This window comes from Rhodamnia argentea, chromosome 7, assembly GCF_020921035.1.
Source record: "Rhodamnia argentea isolate NSW1041297 chromosome 7, ASM2092103v1, whole genome shotgun sequence".
NCBI lineage: Eukaryota > Viridiplantae > Streptophyta > Magnoliopsida > Myrtales > Myrtaceae > Rhodamnia > Rhodamnia argentea.
Window position 1 is genome coordinate 4,537,480 of NC_063156.1, and position 18,505 is coordinate 4,555,984.

The 18,505-nt window shown below is 40.4% G+C and overlaps 2 protein-coding genes, 1 long non-coding RNA gene and 3 other non-coding genes across 6 annotated transcripts; 4 read left to right on the plus strand and 2 right to left on the minus strand.

The window, feature by feature from the left end:
• Positions 1-2,430: 2,430 nt before the first annotated feature.
• On the minus strand, positions 2,431-14,588 carry LOC115750832 (AUGMIN subunit 2). Its single transcript, XM_030688407.2, has 7 exons — positions 14,583-14,588; positions 7,013-7,150; positions 5,923-6,048; positions 5,377-5,481; positions 4,617-4,685; positions 3,158-3,271; positions 2,431-3,008 (listed from the first exon to the last, which is right to left on the minus strand). Exons 2-7 carry the CDS (start codon positions 7,136-7,138, stop codon positions 2,649-2,651), a joined length of 900 nt encoding a protein of 299 aa, XP_030544267.1. The 5' UTR covers positions 7,139-7,150; positions 14,583-14,588; the 3' UTR covers positions 2,431-2,648.
• On the plus strand, positions 7,511-7,728 carry LOC115750948. Its single transcript, XR_004016558.1, has one exon. It is a non-coding gene; the product is annotated as a small nucleolar RNA Z112 (small nucleolar RNA).
• LOC115750946 lies at positions 7,774-7,918 on the plus strand. The gene has a single exon (XR_004016557.1). It is a non-coding gene; the product is annotated as a small nucleolar RNA snoR2/U65 (small nucleolar RNA).
• On the plus strand, positions 8,062-8,151 carry LOC115750943. Its single transcript, XR_004016554.1, has one exon. It is a non-coding gene; the product is annotated as a small nucleolar RNA snoR77Y (small nucleolar RNA).
• On the minus strand, positions 8,512-15,074 carry LOC115750831 (nucleobase-ascorbate transporter 1). The gene is made up of 14 exons (XM_030688405.2): positions 14,729-15,074; positions 13,353-13,450; positions 12,794-12,970; positions 11,966-12,066; positions 11,816-11,891; positions 11,501-11,560; positions 11,224-11,411; positions 11,057-11,153; positions 10,725-10,811; positions 9,859-9,917; positions 9,625-9,716; positions 9,359-9,436; positions 9,108-9,268; positions 8,512-8,997 (listed from the first exon to the last, which is right to left on the minus strand). Exons 1-14 carry the CDS (start codon positions 14,802-14,804, stop codon positions 8,785-8,787), a joined length of 1,563 nt encoding a protein of 520 aa, XP_030544265.1. The 5' UTR covers positions 14,805-15,074; the 3' UTR covers positions 8,512-8,784.
• On the plus strand, positions 9,665-10,022 carry LOC125315822. Its single transcript, XR_007199104.1, has 2 exons — positions 9,665-9,801; positions 9,840-10,022. It is a non-coding gene; the product is annotated as an uncharacterized LOC125315822 (long non-coding RNA).
• Positions 15,075-18,505: the final 3,431 nt, after the last annotated feature.

The window sequence follows — 18,505 nt, forward strand, 5'->3', positions numbered from 1 at the left end:
TCCTACATAATCAACGTACGCAATCGGTTTATTAATCGCTGAGTCAAATCATATGAGGTTGGAATTTAATTGCATATCCATCAAATGAGAGTTAGATGGGAATGGCGAAGCGCTTTTAAAACTTGTGGTCCTGAATTTTATCTTTTTCATCATCATGAGTCTCGTAGTGGCTGTGGGAGCTATGTTGGATTGGATTGGATTCTAGGGGCGTGACTCTCTTTACAAAAGGGTAAAAGAGAAGGGAGGAAGAATCCATTTAGGCTTAGCCATGCGAGTTCTAGGAGTATTGAAAGCACCACATGCTCGTGGCCACGTGGTGGTTAGGAACTTTCGGATTAGGCATAGGATTCTCATTTTTTTGCAGCAAGCAATTTCAATTTTTCCTTTCGATCAAAAAAATAATAATTCAATATTAGCTTCTTTTTAGAATTATTGTGTCATTAATGAGGGCGTTCATTGTTTATAAAAAATAGCAGCGATGCAGAATTCAAAATTATAACCTTATATTATAACCAATTCAAGATTATTCGAGTAATTATCGAGGCAAGAAAAGATCCTGAAATAATTGCCTATTCACCATGGTTTCTTAGAGCCAAATGATAACCATTTTGTTTATCTATTTTTCTGTTCTCGGGAACAAATTTGGAACATAAATCCATTTGGTAAAATAATTTTTTTTTATTTTTGAATAAATTTTTAGCCGAGAAATAGATTTGGAACATAAATGAGAAGCAGACGTTTTTCACTTTTCCATTTCTACAATAGAAACAGTAATAAGAATTCTTCTTATCGCTCATTCCCCCTCTCTTACGTGCGCTCTTCCTCTATCTTGCGTGTCTAGCAATCGGCCATTGTTCGCGGGTCTCAAGCCGCCTGTCGTCGTTTATCTATCATCGTCCGCCGATTACCATGAACAGACGACCGCATAAATTTTGTGCTGTTATCAAACGAATTTCTGTTATGAGAAAAAAAAAATTGTATCGTTACCAAACGTGTTTCTCTTCTCAGAAACTCGTATAAGGAATAAAAAAAAAAATTACTTCTATCTAAAAATAAGTTATAGCCCTAGAAACAAAATGATTATCATTTGTCTCCTTAAAATCACATTAACAATACAACTTTTGGTTGTGCCCTCTTACATGTGATTATAAGTTCTTTACTTTGTGTTTTTTTTTTTTTTTTCGAGATAACTTGGCCATGTAGCCATCGATTAGATAATTTCCGTTTAACCTAAATCGGATAGTACTCGATTCATGCGTTCATTACATAAGCAAGGCATTTTTACTAGAACCGTATCCAAAATCATACTAGATTCCTAAATATGACAAGGCTGAATCCATTTAGATTGATTCGTAATACTAATTTTCTGTTGAACTAGTCGATTAGCACAACAACAATACCGGTACCGATTTGAGAGGGGATGAATATTTTTATTAACAAAATTGGGTGCAAAAACAATTTCCCATTCTTTTAGGATTGCTCGGAGAAATCCACAAGGAAAAATTCCATGCGCCTCAGCAAATTTGAATTTTGCCTTTTCATTTTCATCACCGTCGGTTGCTACTCTTCCGAACACGACTAGGGAAAATTGCCTTTTGCACTGTCCGATTTATTGAAAATACTTGTCCAAAACTCCGGATTTAGATTAATCCGATCGGATCCATTTCAACTGTCGATTATGTGAATCTTATATATGAGGTTCACACGAGATTCGCATAATCAATGATTGATAAATCTAATCAAACTAATTCGAGTTCACATTAAAGGAGAAAAAAAAGGAACTTCCCTTCATATATTTTCATTTCCTGGGCATCCGATAGAGTTCTCCATCCTCGGATACCATATGCATATCGACATTTACATTTTGGCCGTCGAGGAATAGTGTGGGTACGGATGCTTTTTTTGTAATCGGTCCCGGCAACCAACTATTTTATCCTATCCTCTAAAAGTCCTGGGCCCCACAGGCCCATGATTCGCTGTGACGGATCATGGGACCCCGCAAAGTTTTGTACGCACCTGGAAGGCACGTGGCACAATCAGCGGCGGTTGGTCCTATGGTAGGGCCCAGCAAAGCGCCCCTATCCATAGAGAACTTCTTTGGCCGTCCCTTGTTCCGTCTTTACCAGCTGCTCGACTAGACATCCCCTTTTCTCTTCTTGACCTTCCTCAAAAAATTGGATTCTCTTTGCATGGTAAGATGACGCAAAAATGAATAATTCGAGAAATGTTTTCGTAGAGACCGCGTCTGATATTTTTTTATAAAAATAAATACATAAAAAATATTTTCATAGTTTTTAAAAATATATTTTTATTAATTAATTACATCAAGTGATATAAGCTGTAATTTTTTAAAAAATATATCCGAGAGACTTCAAGATTACTTGATTGAATCATTGACCAACTCATATCTTAATGCATCTGCTCAAATAATGACTCACAACGGCACATTTCCATCAATTCACAAGCTGCGCCGAGTCACCGAACGCAATGACTTCATTGCAATTTTACAGGTTTCCTATGGTTTGATCAAAGAACTGATAAGTCACTGCACACAATACAATGTCAATCCGACCAAACAATGAAAAGAAAAGAAAAGAAAGAAATGATGCCATTAGCCTTTTCAAACAAATGGAGATTTCGCCTTCGAACTAGGCGCTGCCTTTCTTTAACGGAGGCCAAGACAATCTCCGGTTACCGGTGCCATCAGCAGGATGGTGCTCCCCGACCTGGCCGTTGTCATCTTCAAGATGCTCGATTCCTTGCCCTCTCCTGCTTCTGATGGCTAAGTCGTCGATGCTCGACTCGTTTCTCCAGGAAGGCGGAGTTACACAGTCAGACACTCCGAGGATTTTCTGCGAAGGATCTCCACTCGGTGTCGCGGGAATAGAGGGGAAAGATTGACCCACTCTCAGCTTTTGAAGGGTGGCAAATGAATCTCTCATAGCAGACATTGCCTCAAAAAATCTGGTGCATGATGCTAAGGCCACAGGAATTGGGCGAAGCATCTCCTGCATCATTGAGGAAGTGATCAATGAGTTCCAAAATTTCATCAAATTTCATAAAAATGATGAATATATTATTCAGGACAGATTGAACATTAAATCCCCATCGAAATGGGGCTAATAATTGTGACAGAGAGACGAAACCCTCAACTTACCCCCCAAACTGAAGGAGGTTCCTTGAAGTTCTGGCTCCATTGAAAATCCGCAACAGATGCTGTCAAGGCACCATAGTCGCTGGCAGCCTTCATCAGCAATTCTGAAAATTGTTTCTGTCATTTAAACAAGAAATGCCGTGAGTATCTAAGTAAAACTTTCTTTGCCCCAACTGATAGCAATCCATAAATAACTGCAAAGACACCATTAGACAGCAACGAGTCGATTTCCTAATTGAAATCGTGAACAGATTAGCACGTCAGCTGCATAATAGATTGCAATAATGTCATCAATCTAAGTTTGGATATCTCCACAAGAAAGATTAAGATTAATCATCTTCTGTTTTCTAAAGGGATCTTTCCTCTATTTCCTCTAGCTTTCTCAAAATAACACACGTGCGGAGCGATCCTCCAAAGAGAAAAGTCCCATTTCTAACATACAAGCTGGTGGCACTTCAATAGATCGCTCAGTGATAACCTCTCCCTTAGAATTGGGGCAAAAAGTTCTCCAGTAGGCACCTAGGACCGATCTTTGTTACCATTGCTGTTGAGACCTTCAGAGTCATGCAGTTCGTGCATCTCATTTTCTTAGTGTCAATTCATATTGTTCCTTCCTCTGTTTTCCATTGAGGTATTATACCATCCACCTCCTCACCTTTCAACATTCTTCCATTCTACTCTTTTTTTCGAGATTTTGGGTAATGAATCCCTGTTAATGATGTGAACGAGAGAAAGACATACAAAATATCATGCTTGCCTTATTAATTGTGTAACATTCTGGATAACACACTAACTAGAATTTCTCTCAGAATTGTTCTGTATGAATGCCACTTCAAAACTGAAAAATGTGATGCATTTAGCTCTTTCGGGGTTCTAACAGTGGCATTTATCAACACATAGGTATAATGTATGAAGACATCTAAATTCCGACCCAAAAAAAGACATCTAAATTGAATTCTCTCTAACTTACAAGTCAGCTAGCAATTGACAACGTTTCAATAAGACACCCTTTACTGAAATCCACTTCAATCAATCAGAAGGATAATTACTAAACTGAGTTTCTGAAGAATTTATTTCCGTTTCTGTGTACTTCAAAGCCAATTAGAAGCAGTTGTAGGAGTGTCCAATGCACTATTAGGTAGTTGCACAAGGTCGTTAATTTTTGCGCTCCAGGCTATCATTTATCAACAAATCAGGTAACCAAAAATGAGATAAAAATTTATCAAACTGTTTCTTTAAGAGAGTCGTATTAGAATCCTTGTCAATTGAGATCAGTGGCCAAAATTACAGACCAACTTATCCATTTATCCACAAGAAAGGTTTCCATCCTGAGAAAATATTCCATCCATGTAAACTATATTTTTTGGATCCAGGCAACTATTTAACGGGTAGCAAGACTGTCAAAGTAACAAGCATAGACGACTTGACTCTACGCATATATGGTAAATATGTAGAAACTAACCTGGTATTCTGCTTCCACTGGAATACAATCAAGGGAATATGGTTGTTGAAGCCGAGCTATGATGCGATCCTAAGAGAAGAACAACAGATTTTTGGCTATAGATCAACTTCATAATGATGTCATTGAAGACTTATGAGAGTGAGGAAAGACGTATATTAGTTTAAACAAAGTGATACATATTCCAAGAGATATACTACCTTTGATTCTTAATTTGTAATAGTCTAATCCTGCACTGCAATTTTATATCGACAAAACTTAATTTCCATAAACCAGGTAAAAAGTCACAAGACTCGGCGTTTTGTTACACTTCGATGTCAGACTACAATTAGTTCTACAGGAATCAATCACATTACTCCCTCCAAAGCCCCTACAGTATTTTTTTTTCTGGTCGAAAAGCCCCTACAGTATAAGAAGCAACAATTTTGGGGATCTGGAATCGTGTTGAGATTGAGAAGCCTTCAATACAGGTCAAAAAGATCTCATTTGACTTGCAGACAATTTGAATGTAAATGCACATTGAACTCCTTTTCACAAAATGAAACACATACTCCCAAGAACCATCCCATTAAAGCCAATGCTATAATTTGTATGCCAGAAGAGAAGTTAAACACTCATTTATTCATCTCATGGACTCAGAAATATAGGATGGCGTTAAATAAATAATCGCCTTATGACTTATACAGTATATGACGGTTAAATTCAATTATTAGGTAATATTAATGAAGTTCATGCAGGAACAAGGAGAAGGAGAAAAAATTACCTTATTTTGAATAACATCTTTCAATATTGTCGTGATCCTTGCCAAAGTCTCAATCTTCTTCTCCATCTCGCTCACATGTGTCAAGTGTGCCACATTTTTATCGTCCTACGCATTTCAAAGTTGTGTGTGTCAAATGACAACTGAGTAGACCAAGGACTTCGAGACTAAAGAATACAAATATTGCAATGACACCAGAATTATTCAATTTTTACCCCACATTCACTTAAATTTTACTAATGGGTAAGTAGCCATGATACACCCAGTAGTTACTATACAAGAATCGATCAAGAGGAGGCATTCAACAAATGCACTGCCATAATGTGTTATATTATTAAGTAACAGACAGCACAGTAGTTTCACCATAATGGCGTTTCAAAATCAATACTACAAAGCTCCACACTGTAAAATGATAATATCTAGAGAAGCATCTTTTTGGCAATCATGCCATACCCCTTTGAAAGCTTGTCGTTAGTTTACTCTAACCCATGGTGAAGCACTTTTGTACACAGTAAAAGAAACTCGATAAATTGAAGCAGTAGCATTCACCTTTCTACCCTGAAGTTCCACCTGCAGATCTGCAATTTTTCTTTGCACCGCAGTGAGCTCTCTTAGAACCCTTATCAAGTCATCACCCTTTTCACCACCACTCAAGGTCAAGTTTTGGATTTCTTCCTATGAAAACCACACATTGATTGAGTGATAAGGCATGAAAATCAAAGACAAAAAGTCAATACATTTGCGTGATGAACCCAAGGCAACAGTTTCACCAGTATACATAGTAGAAAAAGTGGAGTGTTCAAGTTCGAGGGGACACATCCAACTGTGCAAATAACCAAGGTCAACCGATAAGACAAGAATATCACTTGTTGCAAGCCGAAAATGTTGGAAATGCTTGCAAAAAGATATAATGACCAAATCTTAAACTGTATTGGAGCTGAACCATCAGAAGCAACTCCAATAGAATACTACCTGCGAAGAAGAGTAAAGAATAGCTCAACAAGACCCAGTCACAACTAATGAACGACGTAACTAGACCTAGAGGAAGAATTGCGACCTAAGGATGTGCTTGCTTAACAGAAAATGGATGATTAAAAAATATTTTTCAGAAAATAATATCTTGTATCACTTACAATAATGAACCAACAAAAAGAAATTTCATAATCCACGACATTGTCTAGACATAAATATTGTCAATAATAAAACATCTTTGAGTGATGAATCATTTGAAGGGACACAAACGATGAAGCGATCATTTTTAGGATAATAGTTTTAAAATCATTTATTTAGATTTCAGAACAATTGATAAGAAGCAAATTCACCTTAAAAAAAGTTCTCGAATGTCATTCGCACTACAACTGTAAATCACAAATACAGCTTGTCTATAAGATCATCTGATTATTTCGTAAAGACAAGCGTCACATTGCTCTTTAAGAAGGAAGCGGATTCTACACTCTAAGCTAAAGCTACACAAGAGCCTCCGGCAACAACCACTCACACGCCAGGAAAAGTAACACCAACACCAATTTGAACAGAAAAAAACTCATCAAGCACAACACATCGAAGAATGAGCATGGCGAAGTCATCGATTCGAAAGTGAAGAGAGCGAAACAGCGAGAGATATAGAGAGAGAAATGACCTGAGAACGAGGAGCTGACAGGGAGAATCCGAGATCGGAGGCGATGGAGAGAGCATCAGACATGCCTCCGATCCGCCTCAGCGGCTTCTTCCCCACCCACGTCGTCGTCTCGCCGCCCATCGCCATTGCCACCTCCACCTCCACCTCCACCTCCACCAACTCTCTCTCTCTCTCCTCGGACGGCAATTTGAATTGAAATCAAAGACTGATTTTTGGTGGGCCACACCGAAACAGCCCAGTCGGTATTTGGGCCCATTTACAACCAATTGGCTCGGTCTACGTTTAATGGGCCACGAACGCACGGAAACGCTTCAGTGGGCTACTTTGGAAGCAGCAACTAGCAAAGTTGGCATTAGGGTTTTCACTCTGTTCCTATAAATCTCCCTTGGCTTTCTCTCTACCTATGTTCAGATTCATTCTGGTTTAGCGAGGACGACGAGTTCCGTAGAAGGGTAAGTTTTGGGGTTCTTAGGGTTTCTTCTGCGCGGCCGAATCACGATCCCAATGAGGAAGAATACCCAGAAAGATAGGAAGTGCCGTATGACACTCCAAAACGGCAAGCGGGGCTCACTCGCCGTCGCTCACCCGTTTCCCATCCACCGATCGCGTCTGTGTCCTTCGTCGGAGCCTCTCGAGATCGGTCGGGACCGTGGTGGTCGACGGCGGTCAGGTGGGTCCCCTAGCCGTGGGTGATTTGAAACGGGTCTCTGAGGGTTTTCGCTTCTTCCTTTTTCTTTGATTGAAAAGCTCGAGCTTTTGAAGGTCCGAGCCACGTCGCCGGTAGCCGGAAAAGGCATTGACCGGCGATGCTATGATTGGACCGAGAGAGATTTGATTCGCTCTTTGATAGGAACCTGTGGACCTTCATATCTGTGGTCTACGGAGCCGTTTTTGGCGATCACATTCTAGCAGTTTTTTTGTTTTTGTTTTGTTATTGAGGTTTTCTTTTCAATTTGAATTTATTTATCTGATTAAGATTTATTAGGTCAAGCATCTTTTAAGTATTTCTTTTTCGTTTATGCAAATAGGAAATAGAGTGATAAGACGAGAAGCCAATGATGATTTCTGTTTCTGTTGGAATTACCGGCTGAATACTTTACATTGATGTCAATTCTTACTGGCTGTATCTGAGGCTTCCATAAAATGAATTTTCATTCATCGTAAATTATTTTGTTTAGGACACAAATCAGATGTGCCGTATTCTTATTATTATTTTTTTTTTTGGTGGGAAGTATTCTTAGTTTAATTTAAAAAAAAAAAAAAAAAAGATGTCGGCCAAACCTGTTACTTGCCGAATTTCAGATTTGATCTGAACACTGCAAGAGAGTTTTACTCACCGCAATTGACATAAAAGTTGGCCGCGTAAGGGTTTTGAAGTGAACATTTGAGGGGGACATTGTTTTTAAGTGTACATAAGGGTCAGAATGGACAGTTGTATATAAATAAGTGGACATTGTACATTGTAGTGCCCTAATTAGCTCGTTATTAAACACGGCATGTTCACACCAGAGAGCAGCCAGCCTTTTTATTACTTCTTGGAAGCTGATGACAAATATATGGAGTTTCAGACCATTCTACAAAATGGACTGCCAAAAAAACTTGCGAACTGATCCTCGTGGGAAAAAATTAGCGTTTGCTAATGTTGATCTAGTTAGTGGCCCTACAAATTGTCCTAAATAGAGCATGTATCCACAAATTAGATTGGGATTGGATGCATTTTATGAGAAAGAATAGCTTTGAATCCTGCACCTACACGGACGTGGACAATTATTCTAAGTAGGAGGGAAAAATCTGTTCAAGTTGAATGGCAATGTGTAGAACTCTTCGTTCCTGTTGTCTCCTCTAAACGTCCTGAACTTCACCCACCAGGGCATCCCGCGGTCCTTCTTCGACTTCTCGACTTCCAGCGTGTTGTCGAGGAAGACGGCGACGATCAAGCCCACGGTCGCCGGGGATGAGAATATGGTATTCAGAAATGCATTGAACTGCAGAAGAACCAATTCGTGTAAATTTCTGCAATGTGAAGGGAATGGTAATGGCAGGCCATTCTCATAAACCAATTCCTTGGATGATCAGTCATCAGGAAGCAACTTACCCATCCAGCATTAGTGTGAACAAGGCCCTCGCGAGCGGGTGTCCAGTATTCATAGAAGAATTGGGGAACCGATATTCCAAGAAAGAGGGAGAGTCCAGTAATGATGAGGTTCCTCATGGAATTCATGTTTGTGAACTGAAGGAAGGACAATCCCACAGAAGCTGCAAAGAAATAGGGAGAAAAGTAAAACACCAGCAATCTTGGTTGGCTGAAATGACGAATAAGTAGGCAAACACAAGTTAGCTGCGTACCTACAAGGCCGAAGAGAACACAGTACAGCGCAGCAAATATTGGGAAGGGTATGGAAGCAAATACAGCTCCAAATTTTCCTGACATTTTACCAAAATAAAAGGATTTGAAATATTGTATCAAAAACTATATCCAATCTTGCTCATTGTAGATCAATTTAGCTCTTGCAGGCTCAAATCTCTCTTATTATGAGAGTTTGAAGCGTCAAGCAGAAAGTAATGGCACCATATATGCAATTATTCTGGAGCCTTAAGTAAGTAATACCAACCTAAGATAGAAAAGAACATCATGAAGGCAGCAGATAATTGCACAACTCTCCGACTTCCAACCCGTGTTAGTCCAAGGAGTCCCACGTTCTCTCTGAAATAGACGACATAAGATCTTTGTCAAGCATATGCTGATCGCAGTACGGACGCAAACAAAAGTTGTCACCATAAATAGCCAGGTTTCCGACCAAATAAATAAATAAAAATACATAGCCAGGTGGAACATGCGTTCTTACACAGAAACTGTAGAGCCAGTGCCAGTTCCAAAAAGACCATCTAGTAAGATTCCAATCCCCTGCCAAATGAAAACATCTCAGCAAGACACTAATAATCCAAGCATTCAGTTGGGTCAAGCAGAATACTGAGAAGATCACTCTGAACCTTTACATCTTTGTAAATTCAGACACGCCATGCAGGAAGGTGCTAGCAAAACTCTGGCCTTACTTCTGTAATTAGACCTATCTCATATTTCATTAAATACATCATTCCATCTTTCCATTGATTTCGATCATACTCGATTTCGCTATATAATGGGGAAAGTATTCGGACTGATTTCCAGTTTAACGCCAGCTACAATCCATATTATCTTTTACATAAATTAACACTGCCACAGGGATCATCCCCCAATTTCTTCCAAGCAATTTGCTCTTAAAAGTCTGACTAATCAGGAATTCAGGTTTATAATATAATCAGTACTGTTTGAGTTTCTTGAATTCCTGTAAGCATTCTACCAGCATTGCCATCATTACACCAGTGAACACAAGACATCACGTATGGAACTGAGTAGAAATGATATTGACAATGTTAAGGTGTCCCTGATTACTCTCCCTGACAATCCAACAAAGAGATTATGGCTGACAAATGTGTATGTAATTGCATGAGGTTACTAAGAGTACATACCTAATTGAAATTTCTTACCAGTAGGTCTTTTAACACCCTAGTAACAGCTTCCATAGATTCTACAAGAAATTCATTAAGCGCATAAACTTTGTAATGGAACCTCATCTTTTTTCAAATATATTTCACTTGTTCACACCAAAAAGCTGCCAGGGCAGGAGGCAAGAAATAACTGTTTTGCTGTTGCTGTGTCAAACCAACTTACCTGCCAGCCAATGCCACGACTCAATACATAAGCCGGAGGTGGAGTAGCAATTGCCAACCGAGAAGCTGCCTTGTATGCGCCGGTGGACTGGACATGATCCATAATATTAATAAGGCATTCCAGAAAGACAGAAAAATCCTTCAACTAACAAACATCATGGCAAGCCTTTTAATGAGTTTCAATCCTTGAGGCATCATTTAAAATTTATGACCCGTGATTAGTGTAACTGGATCCAACTTTCATAACAAGAGTGGGACATCCTAAATCATTTTAGAGTTGCCTTATTTTTCATTTCCAAATACAATGGTTACACACAGAAATCACTTACATACCTCAACCATTGACACAAGAACTGAAGACATCATTGCAAAAGAATGGCCAGCTGAGAAAGTTGGCGGCCCCCATTGTAGAGGGTAAGGGAACTTAAACCTGCAAGATATCAAACATAAGTTGTTGAATCCAGCAAAAATCAGAAAATGAGGTGAAGTTGCTGAAATACCATGGGGCAGTAGATATAAGGTTCGCCCTATCTGTACGGCAACTTCGTTGAGTAATGACGGGCCTATCTCGATAAGCCCCACTGGCGGTCAAGATGAGTGAATAGATCCAGACGAATGCGACACAGATCAGTACAGGGAATCTTTCGAAGATAGGGAAATCTCTCATTACTCTTATGTGCTTTAGATACTGCAATATACAGGCAACTATACTTAACAAAGATACAATTGACTGACATGGATAAGCTTTGGAGCAAACGAACATTTGAAACAACATACTTGTGACACTCCAATGACCATCAGCAGCATGGGTATCCCAATTTCAACACACTGGCCCAACTGAAAATAAGATCCTCGAGGATTAATCCCCGCAATATTTCAGGAAAATCAATGATAACAAAACAAGAATCTCCCCCCGAGTTATAGGAACATATTGATATAGTTAGTCTTTTTGCAATGTATATGGAAAGTCAAGTAGAAAAGGAAAATGAAAAAGATATTGAGGCATAAGTACGATGCTTTTCATGGACATTATTTCATCATAAACGGTACCAAATTATTCCATCCATTTTGTAATATTGCATTATCACTTACCGAGGGAAAACCCCTTTGAAACAACCCTAGTCCAACCAATCCCACAACAGGTGCCATACCAAGAGGACTGAAAAAGCTGAAAAGAATAGCGCATTTTTTAGAATACAAGGAAGTTGAATTTTCTTTAGCTTTGTGGTAGCAGCCCAGTACCGTGAGAAGAGACCCCAAACTTGGCTGTACCCCAAGACAATTTGTATGCTCGAAGCCACAATGAGAGCCCCTTGGATTGCACGCATTGTTTGCAGAAATCTCTGGAAACCAGAAAGAGGATCTTTATTAAATCTGGTGAAAAAATAACCAACCAAAACCTTTGCCAAAGGAGCAAAACATGAAGATGGGAAGGACACGGAACAGTCTAATTTAACATCAAGAATCGATATGGTTGATGCACCGGTAAGAATCTATTTATCCTTTATTCTCAGCATACGATTTTACCCGAGAGATCGAAACATAGGGTAGCAACTATGTAAAACCATCAGTACCAATACCCATGCTCAAAGAATTGTACGCATTGCTTTTTGAATCAAGAAAGGTAGGAGAGGAGTGACTCGAAAAGAAGATAACAGTCCAACCCAAAACCTAGCCAAAATGTAGGGGGGACTACATGAAATAAGTCCCACCGATGCTCCATAAACAAGCCATAGGAACTATAATTTTTAAGACGGCGCTCACATGGAAACTGAGCTGAGAACGACACGTCGGACATGGAAGCTCACACACGAAATAAATCCGAGTAAAGCTTGGCTGTCATACCATATTAGGATGTCCAACGAAAAAGCTTAAGCTAACATATTAAGGGAAACTACATAAATATAGGGCCTGTTGATACCCTAGAGACAAGGGGACACACTGTAACAAGCAGGAACGAGTAGTTAAATTGCGGATGTAAATATTAAGCAAGAGTTCTTCTATGGCCAGAAAACAAGTTTAAACTTCATAGATTTACTCCCATTCATTTCCCATCTACCACAAACTTACTTCGTGAGAATCATCGATCTTCTGCAATCTTGAGTCGCCTATGATGTAAACAATAGGAACAACGTACGCAAAGGATCCTCCAACTACTGCTGGCAACCTTGTTCCAAAAAGTGCCTGGAGAAGTGTATTAATGCCAGCAACAAAGAGCAAAGTTTGTATCACTCGAGCCTTGTCACCCTGGTTGAGTTGGCCAGAATATTAGTGGTAATGCAAACCAGCCACAAGAGTAGAAAATCAATATTACAGCAAATGATTTTACTGAAGGGAAAAATTGAATCTACTCATGAGTCCTCCTAGAAGACATCGCGCGTCAAATTAGATCAGATAAAATGATCAAAAGAACCGCAGACGAGAGAAAATATTTAGACAAACAAAGGAAGACAAAGATAATATCCGCATGCAGGAAATCCGAAACTAGAGTGTCGTATATGGATCTGTAAATAGTAAATCAACTTGCTGGTGTATGGTGAGAGGGTATTATCAGGAGGCAAAAGAAATCCACGAAGGTCCGTCAGAAGCTAACAAGGAAACGGAGGTCATTCTGCGGAGATTAGCTTACATCACTCCCTCCCATCATTGGCACAAGCATTGAAGGGAGCATTACACTGGTTCCCAGCATCAGAATGTAATTCTGAAATGCCAATAAGATAGTTTCAGCTGCAAGACAAACTTTGAAAATTAAAAAAAGCAAAACATTAAACAAATCGAAGGGAAAACTATAAAACAGAGGAGCCCCCATTCTTTCAGCAGAATTCATTCATGAGAAGAGAATAGGAAGTACATACTAGGTATCGATTTTAAATTGCCAAGACAAACTATAAATTGAATGTTCTTCCATGCTCCATGCAAAGGAGGTTAAAATTGTCATACACTCACTTAACATCAGCCTGTCCTCATGCGAGCATGTATCTTTAATGGAAAAAGCCACCAAGGCACAAATGTCCTTAGTATAAGGGACATGTTAAAACGACAATGAATTTGGATTCCGATTTTACAAAAAGAGAACATAGCGATTCGTAATTATGCTTCGGGTAAGTAATTCTAATTCCCCATTCATCACAAGCAGGTTCCTCTATCTCCGCATGAAGAGCACTGCGCATTCAATGCACAGGGATACTCTGGATAACTTAAGCCACTAAGACGCAATTTCTTTTGCCAAAAGGAATCTCTAGAAATGTCGTTGGAATCTCTTTCTCGATTATCCATTCACTCTAATTCATTGCATAATTCTTAAAGCATTCCTCTGCAGCATGGCCTCTCTGCTCATAGAGATGCAACTGTCTACTCTAGAAGATGCACTTCCATCCAAGCGAAGAGATTGCATGAGCTTGTTTAGTGGGGACATTACTAAAGGTAATCAAGAAACAAAATCGCTTCTTAAGCAAGGAACTGCGACTCCAGTCTCGACTGCTTTCCCCTTGCACCTTTATTCCGGACCAAAATCAAAGCTATACCGCATGAAATGTTTTTAAACCAGCAACATCAGAAGGCAGAAGCAGAGAGGTGGAAGCTAGCTCTCGGAAGTCAGGTTTGGCAATATTAAGCTTTTAACCAGGTGATTTTCTGGTAAACTAGAAATTTGGAGAAGAGAAGGCAAATGCCGATTCCAAGTAAGGAGTTCAACTTGCCGTCACTGATTCCGTTCCCTCACGTAATCAAAGCCACACCGCACTCATTCGAACAATCGCATAACACAGCACGAACAAGCTAATCCTAGCACACACGAGAATGCCGCGTCCCTCCGAGCACAAAATTTTGCCACGTGAACCACCTCGACACACAAGCGAACCAACTCTCGCTCGAGGCACCAGCAATCAAACAGCGTCACCGTGTCCGGGGACCGTCATTCCTCGGCACGGCGCGGCCAGAAAGGGACGCGCGAGGGACTCGGTGATCGGAGGGCAGATTATGGAAGAGATTGGACGCGGGCGTTACCCCAGGGAGGGTTGGAGTCTATGCAGTACTCCAGGTCCTGTAGCTGGTCCATCGGAGGGTGCGCTATGTCCGCCATTTTCCTTCCCAAAGAAGCTTCACGTTGCTTCTGCTTCCGCTTCTGCTTCCACACACGCTCGCTCGCAGAGGGGGAGAGAGAGAGAGTTGGAGAAGAAGATGAAGGAGGAGAAGGAGGAAGAAAAAGCAACAACAGATAAAAAGTGGAGCAAAAAAGTTGAAAGTTAAAAAAAAAAAAAAGGAGAGGAGAGAGAGAGAGAACGGAAAAATATGCAAAGCAAAGCAAGCAAGCTTCTCCCTCTCTCCGGCTGTGCAGTTTCTTCAGCCGATACTCTGCTTCTCTCTCTATATTTCTTTTTGAAAATCTGCAGTTAAGCCAGAGGAACGATTTGCCCCTATCCCTCTTCGGTAATTACGAAAGAGCCATCCGGGCCCCACTACGTCCGCAGAAACAGCACAAGGAAGTAATTAATTTCCATGTTCATTTCAATTTAATTTAGTACTCCGCACATTAATTGCTGGGAGCGATTATTCCTTTCTTGGTCCTGGAGGGGGATGAGATGGTCGCCTTTTTCAGTACTACAACAAGGTGGAATTAGTCATTAAATTTAATCTGAATGTCCCGTCCGGGAGTTTGCAGGATTGAGCTATTTTTATTTTACTTTATCTTGTTTTGTTTCATTTGTTATTCGAAAGGTCCGAACGAACGCGCGTGATGATATTTCTGGAGTAGAAATTCACTTGATTACGTAATTTTATTTTTTTTTAATTTCTGGAGTATTTTTTTTTTTTTTTGTTTCAAGAGTAATTTTGGAGTTATTTGAGGAAGTAAAAAAATTACTTTTCTTCGTAAGCGAAAAATTAACATCTGATTAGAAATTAATTTCTAGAGGGGAAAGTGCTGCTACGCGCGTCCTAAGTTGGCATGATGGTAGTAGTGTTTTCCTCGACAGGCGTTGAAGGTATAACTCTAGGAGAGTGGGTCCACAGGGCATTTTGACTAGTGCGAAGGACAAAAGAAAGAAGTTGGATTTAATTGCATGGGACGGGTAACGTGGCCATGGTCAAATAGAGGAAAACGCAGCTCCGCCACCTTATGACACAGCATCCTCTTATGGTCCCATGGACCGTTGAGGTCACACGCATCATCACCGTTAGTCGATGATAAATAATCTCGCCCACGTCCTCGAAAATTAGGATGCCGAGTCGAATAGCATGCCGCCTGTCGAAACGAGGATCGTGACGAGATTCGGGAGAGCTATTCGGATAGCAAAGCGATTTCGTTTCATTCGGAGTTGTCCCATATCGGTTGTGGATAGGATCGGTGATCGGCTTGTCAATGTGAAGAAAAGCTTCACTTTTAAGTTAATTTTTGGGTAAGATACTCACGACCGTCCACTATCGGTATCAGCGTAACAATCACACGGGAAGGTGTATGTCGTTCTTGCTCGGAATCGGGGGCTGATATGTGAGGAGAGGATTATTAAGTTATCTCATATTGATTGCGAAAGGGATTGATGGTGGTCAGTTTATAAATATGGCGGAAAATCTCATATAACTCAAAGAGCGAGGGAGGGCCAAGACGGGCCAACACATTTGACCCGATATCACGTCATGAGAATACCGTAAGATCCGGTGGTCGGGACAGGCCACGCCTTAGTAGGGGTTATTCTAGGAACAATCCTCCTGTCGTGTTACAGTAAATTGTGGGAGGGATTCTATGGTCGAGGGAGGGTAAAAGAGAGAAGCGGGAAAGAAAGGCAGAAGAGAGCAAAAACCTTGGAATAATAATCGTCACCTTAGTCCTGTCACGTAACTTTCCAAATCTTAAAATCTCAGAAAGCCTCTCTGGCGAGAGGGCCGTCGTATGCCTTTCGGGGTTGGCCCGCCAATGGCAACTTTGCCTCGCCAATCTTAAAGAATCGATGAATCAGCTGGTGGAGAATCGGAATGGGGGGGCCCATTTGTTCGGGTGACTTATCCGACCACTTTTACCTCACCAAGAAGGCAAAAATAAAATAAAATAGAGGGGGAGTAATGAACGACACTGCAGAGACCGTACCCTACAAATTCAATTGGACAGTTCATAAGAGTCGGTCAGATCGGCAGAGAGGGGGGCAATTGGGTTGGTGCCCCCAAGTAACTGTTCCATTCACTAGCCTCCTCAATCGGGAGAGGGGAGAGAAGATGGATTTTGTTCAAACCCACATGTGAATGGGGCAATGCTCAATGTGCTACGAATTAATTTGCGAAGTCGACGGATCAAAATAATGGGACGCGCGATAACGGATCATTTGAATAAGCGGGTCGTATTCAACATTTAGTATCGGTCTGCTCCTTCGTTTGATATGCCGACTCCATGTGCCATTTCAATGTGACTGGCATCTAGTGCGATTATATGCTTTCATCGTTTTTTCATGATATGAGAATAATTTTGGGGATTACAAGATAGAATAATAGCAAATCCTCCTCTTAAGTTATTTTGTACTCTGTATGGAAACTGATCGAACGTCACACGAGATGGACTATTTGCTATGTGATCAACGCGAAACCGATTGTAGCATCAAATTTTTTTTTTTTTTTTTTTTGGTCCAAACTGTAGCATCAAATTGATTAGTAATACGCAGCATAAATTTCTCCTGTACGGTTTGTTGAGAAATTAAATGAGACGAAAAGGGCTTGTGCTGCCACGAGTTTTGTTCCAATTTCCCTTTTTCCTTTTTCCTTCTTAAAGGGAGGGGCAGTGCAACTGGGAGAGAATATATGCTGGCAAGGTGTGCAGAGGAGTGAGGGCTGCTTTCGCAAACACGTGAAAAAGGAGTGGCAGTGTCGTAAATTAACGCGTCGAGGGAGGATAGTTCCGACTTGGTCCAACCCTTTAAAGTCGAAAAATAGAAAAGGAGAAGGTTTGCACGCACGTGCGGGCGCTAAATCTGATTCATGCGCTCTCTCAACTATCCAGCAAACTTCGCTTACTCCAAATGTTTCCCGCTAAAAACGGCTCCCCCAATTTCAAAACGTCACTGCGTTTTGCTCCCCTCCTAACGATACAATCCCCTGTTTTTCTGTAGGGTTTCTTGGTTTTTCCCCCCTTTGGGCTGATTTGTTGATAGGAAAAGAAAAAGGTCTGGACAAATCTTTTCTCAACGGAAACAACTAACCTTACGCTCATGCAAGATCATATAAAACAAAACAAATGAGCTGGTGAAATGGCTAAATACTTTGTTTGGAAGAGACGGATCAAATCCCGTATTCAAATCATATCTCTCATTTAAATTAGCTGTGGAAACAATTCCCACGACATTTTAGGTGGAACCTCAAACCTCGACTCATTTCGTATATTCAAGAGGACTAGTTCATTATATATATATATAGTTTCTTCTGTGAATGTGTTGTGAAACCTAACCAACACGACCATGCTTGGCCACGATAAAACACAACTATACATTTGAACATTGGCTACATCACACACCAACCTTTCACAACTTATGTAAGCTTGACTCCACTTTAATTGCAGCCGGTCAAATTGAAGAAATTATTTAGACTCAAAAACATTGATAATGTGAGCTCCCGCCCTCCACTCTCTTGGTTCGATCAGCTATTTAAGAACCCGAGAATGGATAAATGTTGGGCGTATAAGGGGGAAAAAAGAGCTCCTGACCAATGTGGTCATTGACCCTAGATTCCAAGCAATTCAATCTGTCCTTTAACTGCTATACTCCCGTCATTTCTAGTATAGCAATATTCATCATCTACTGGAAA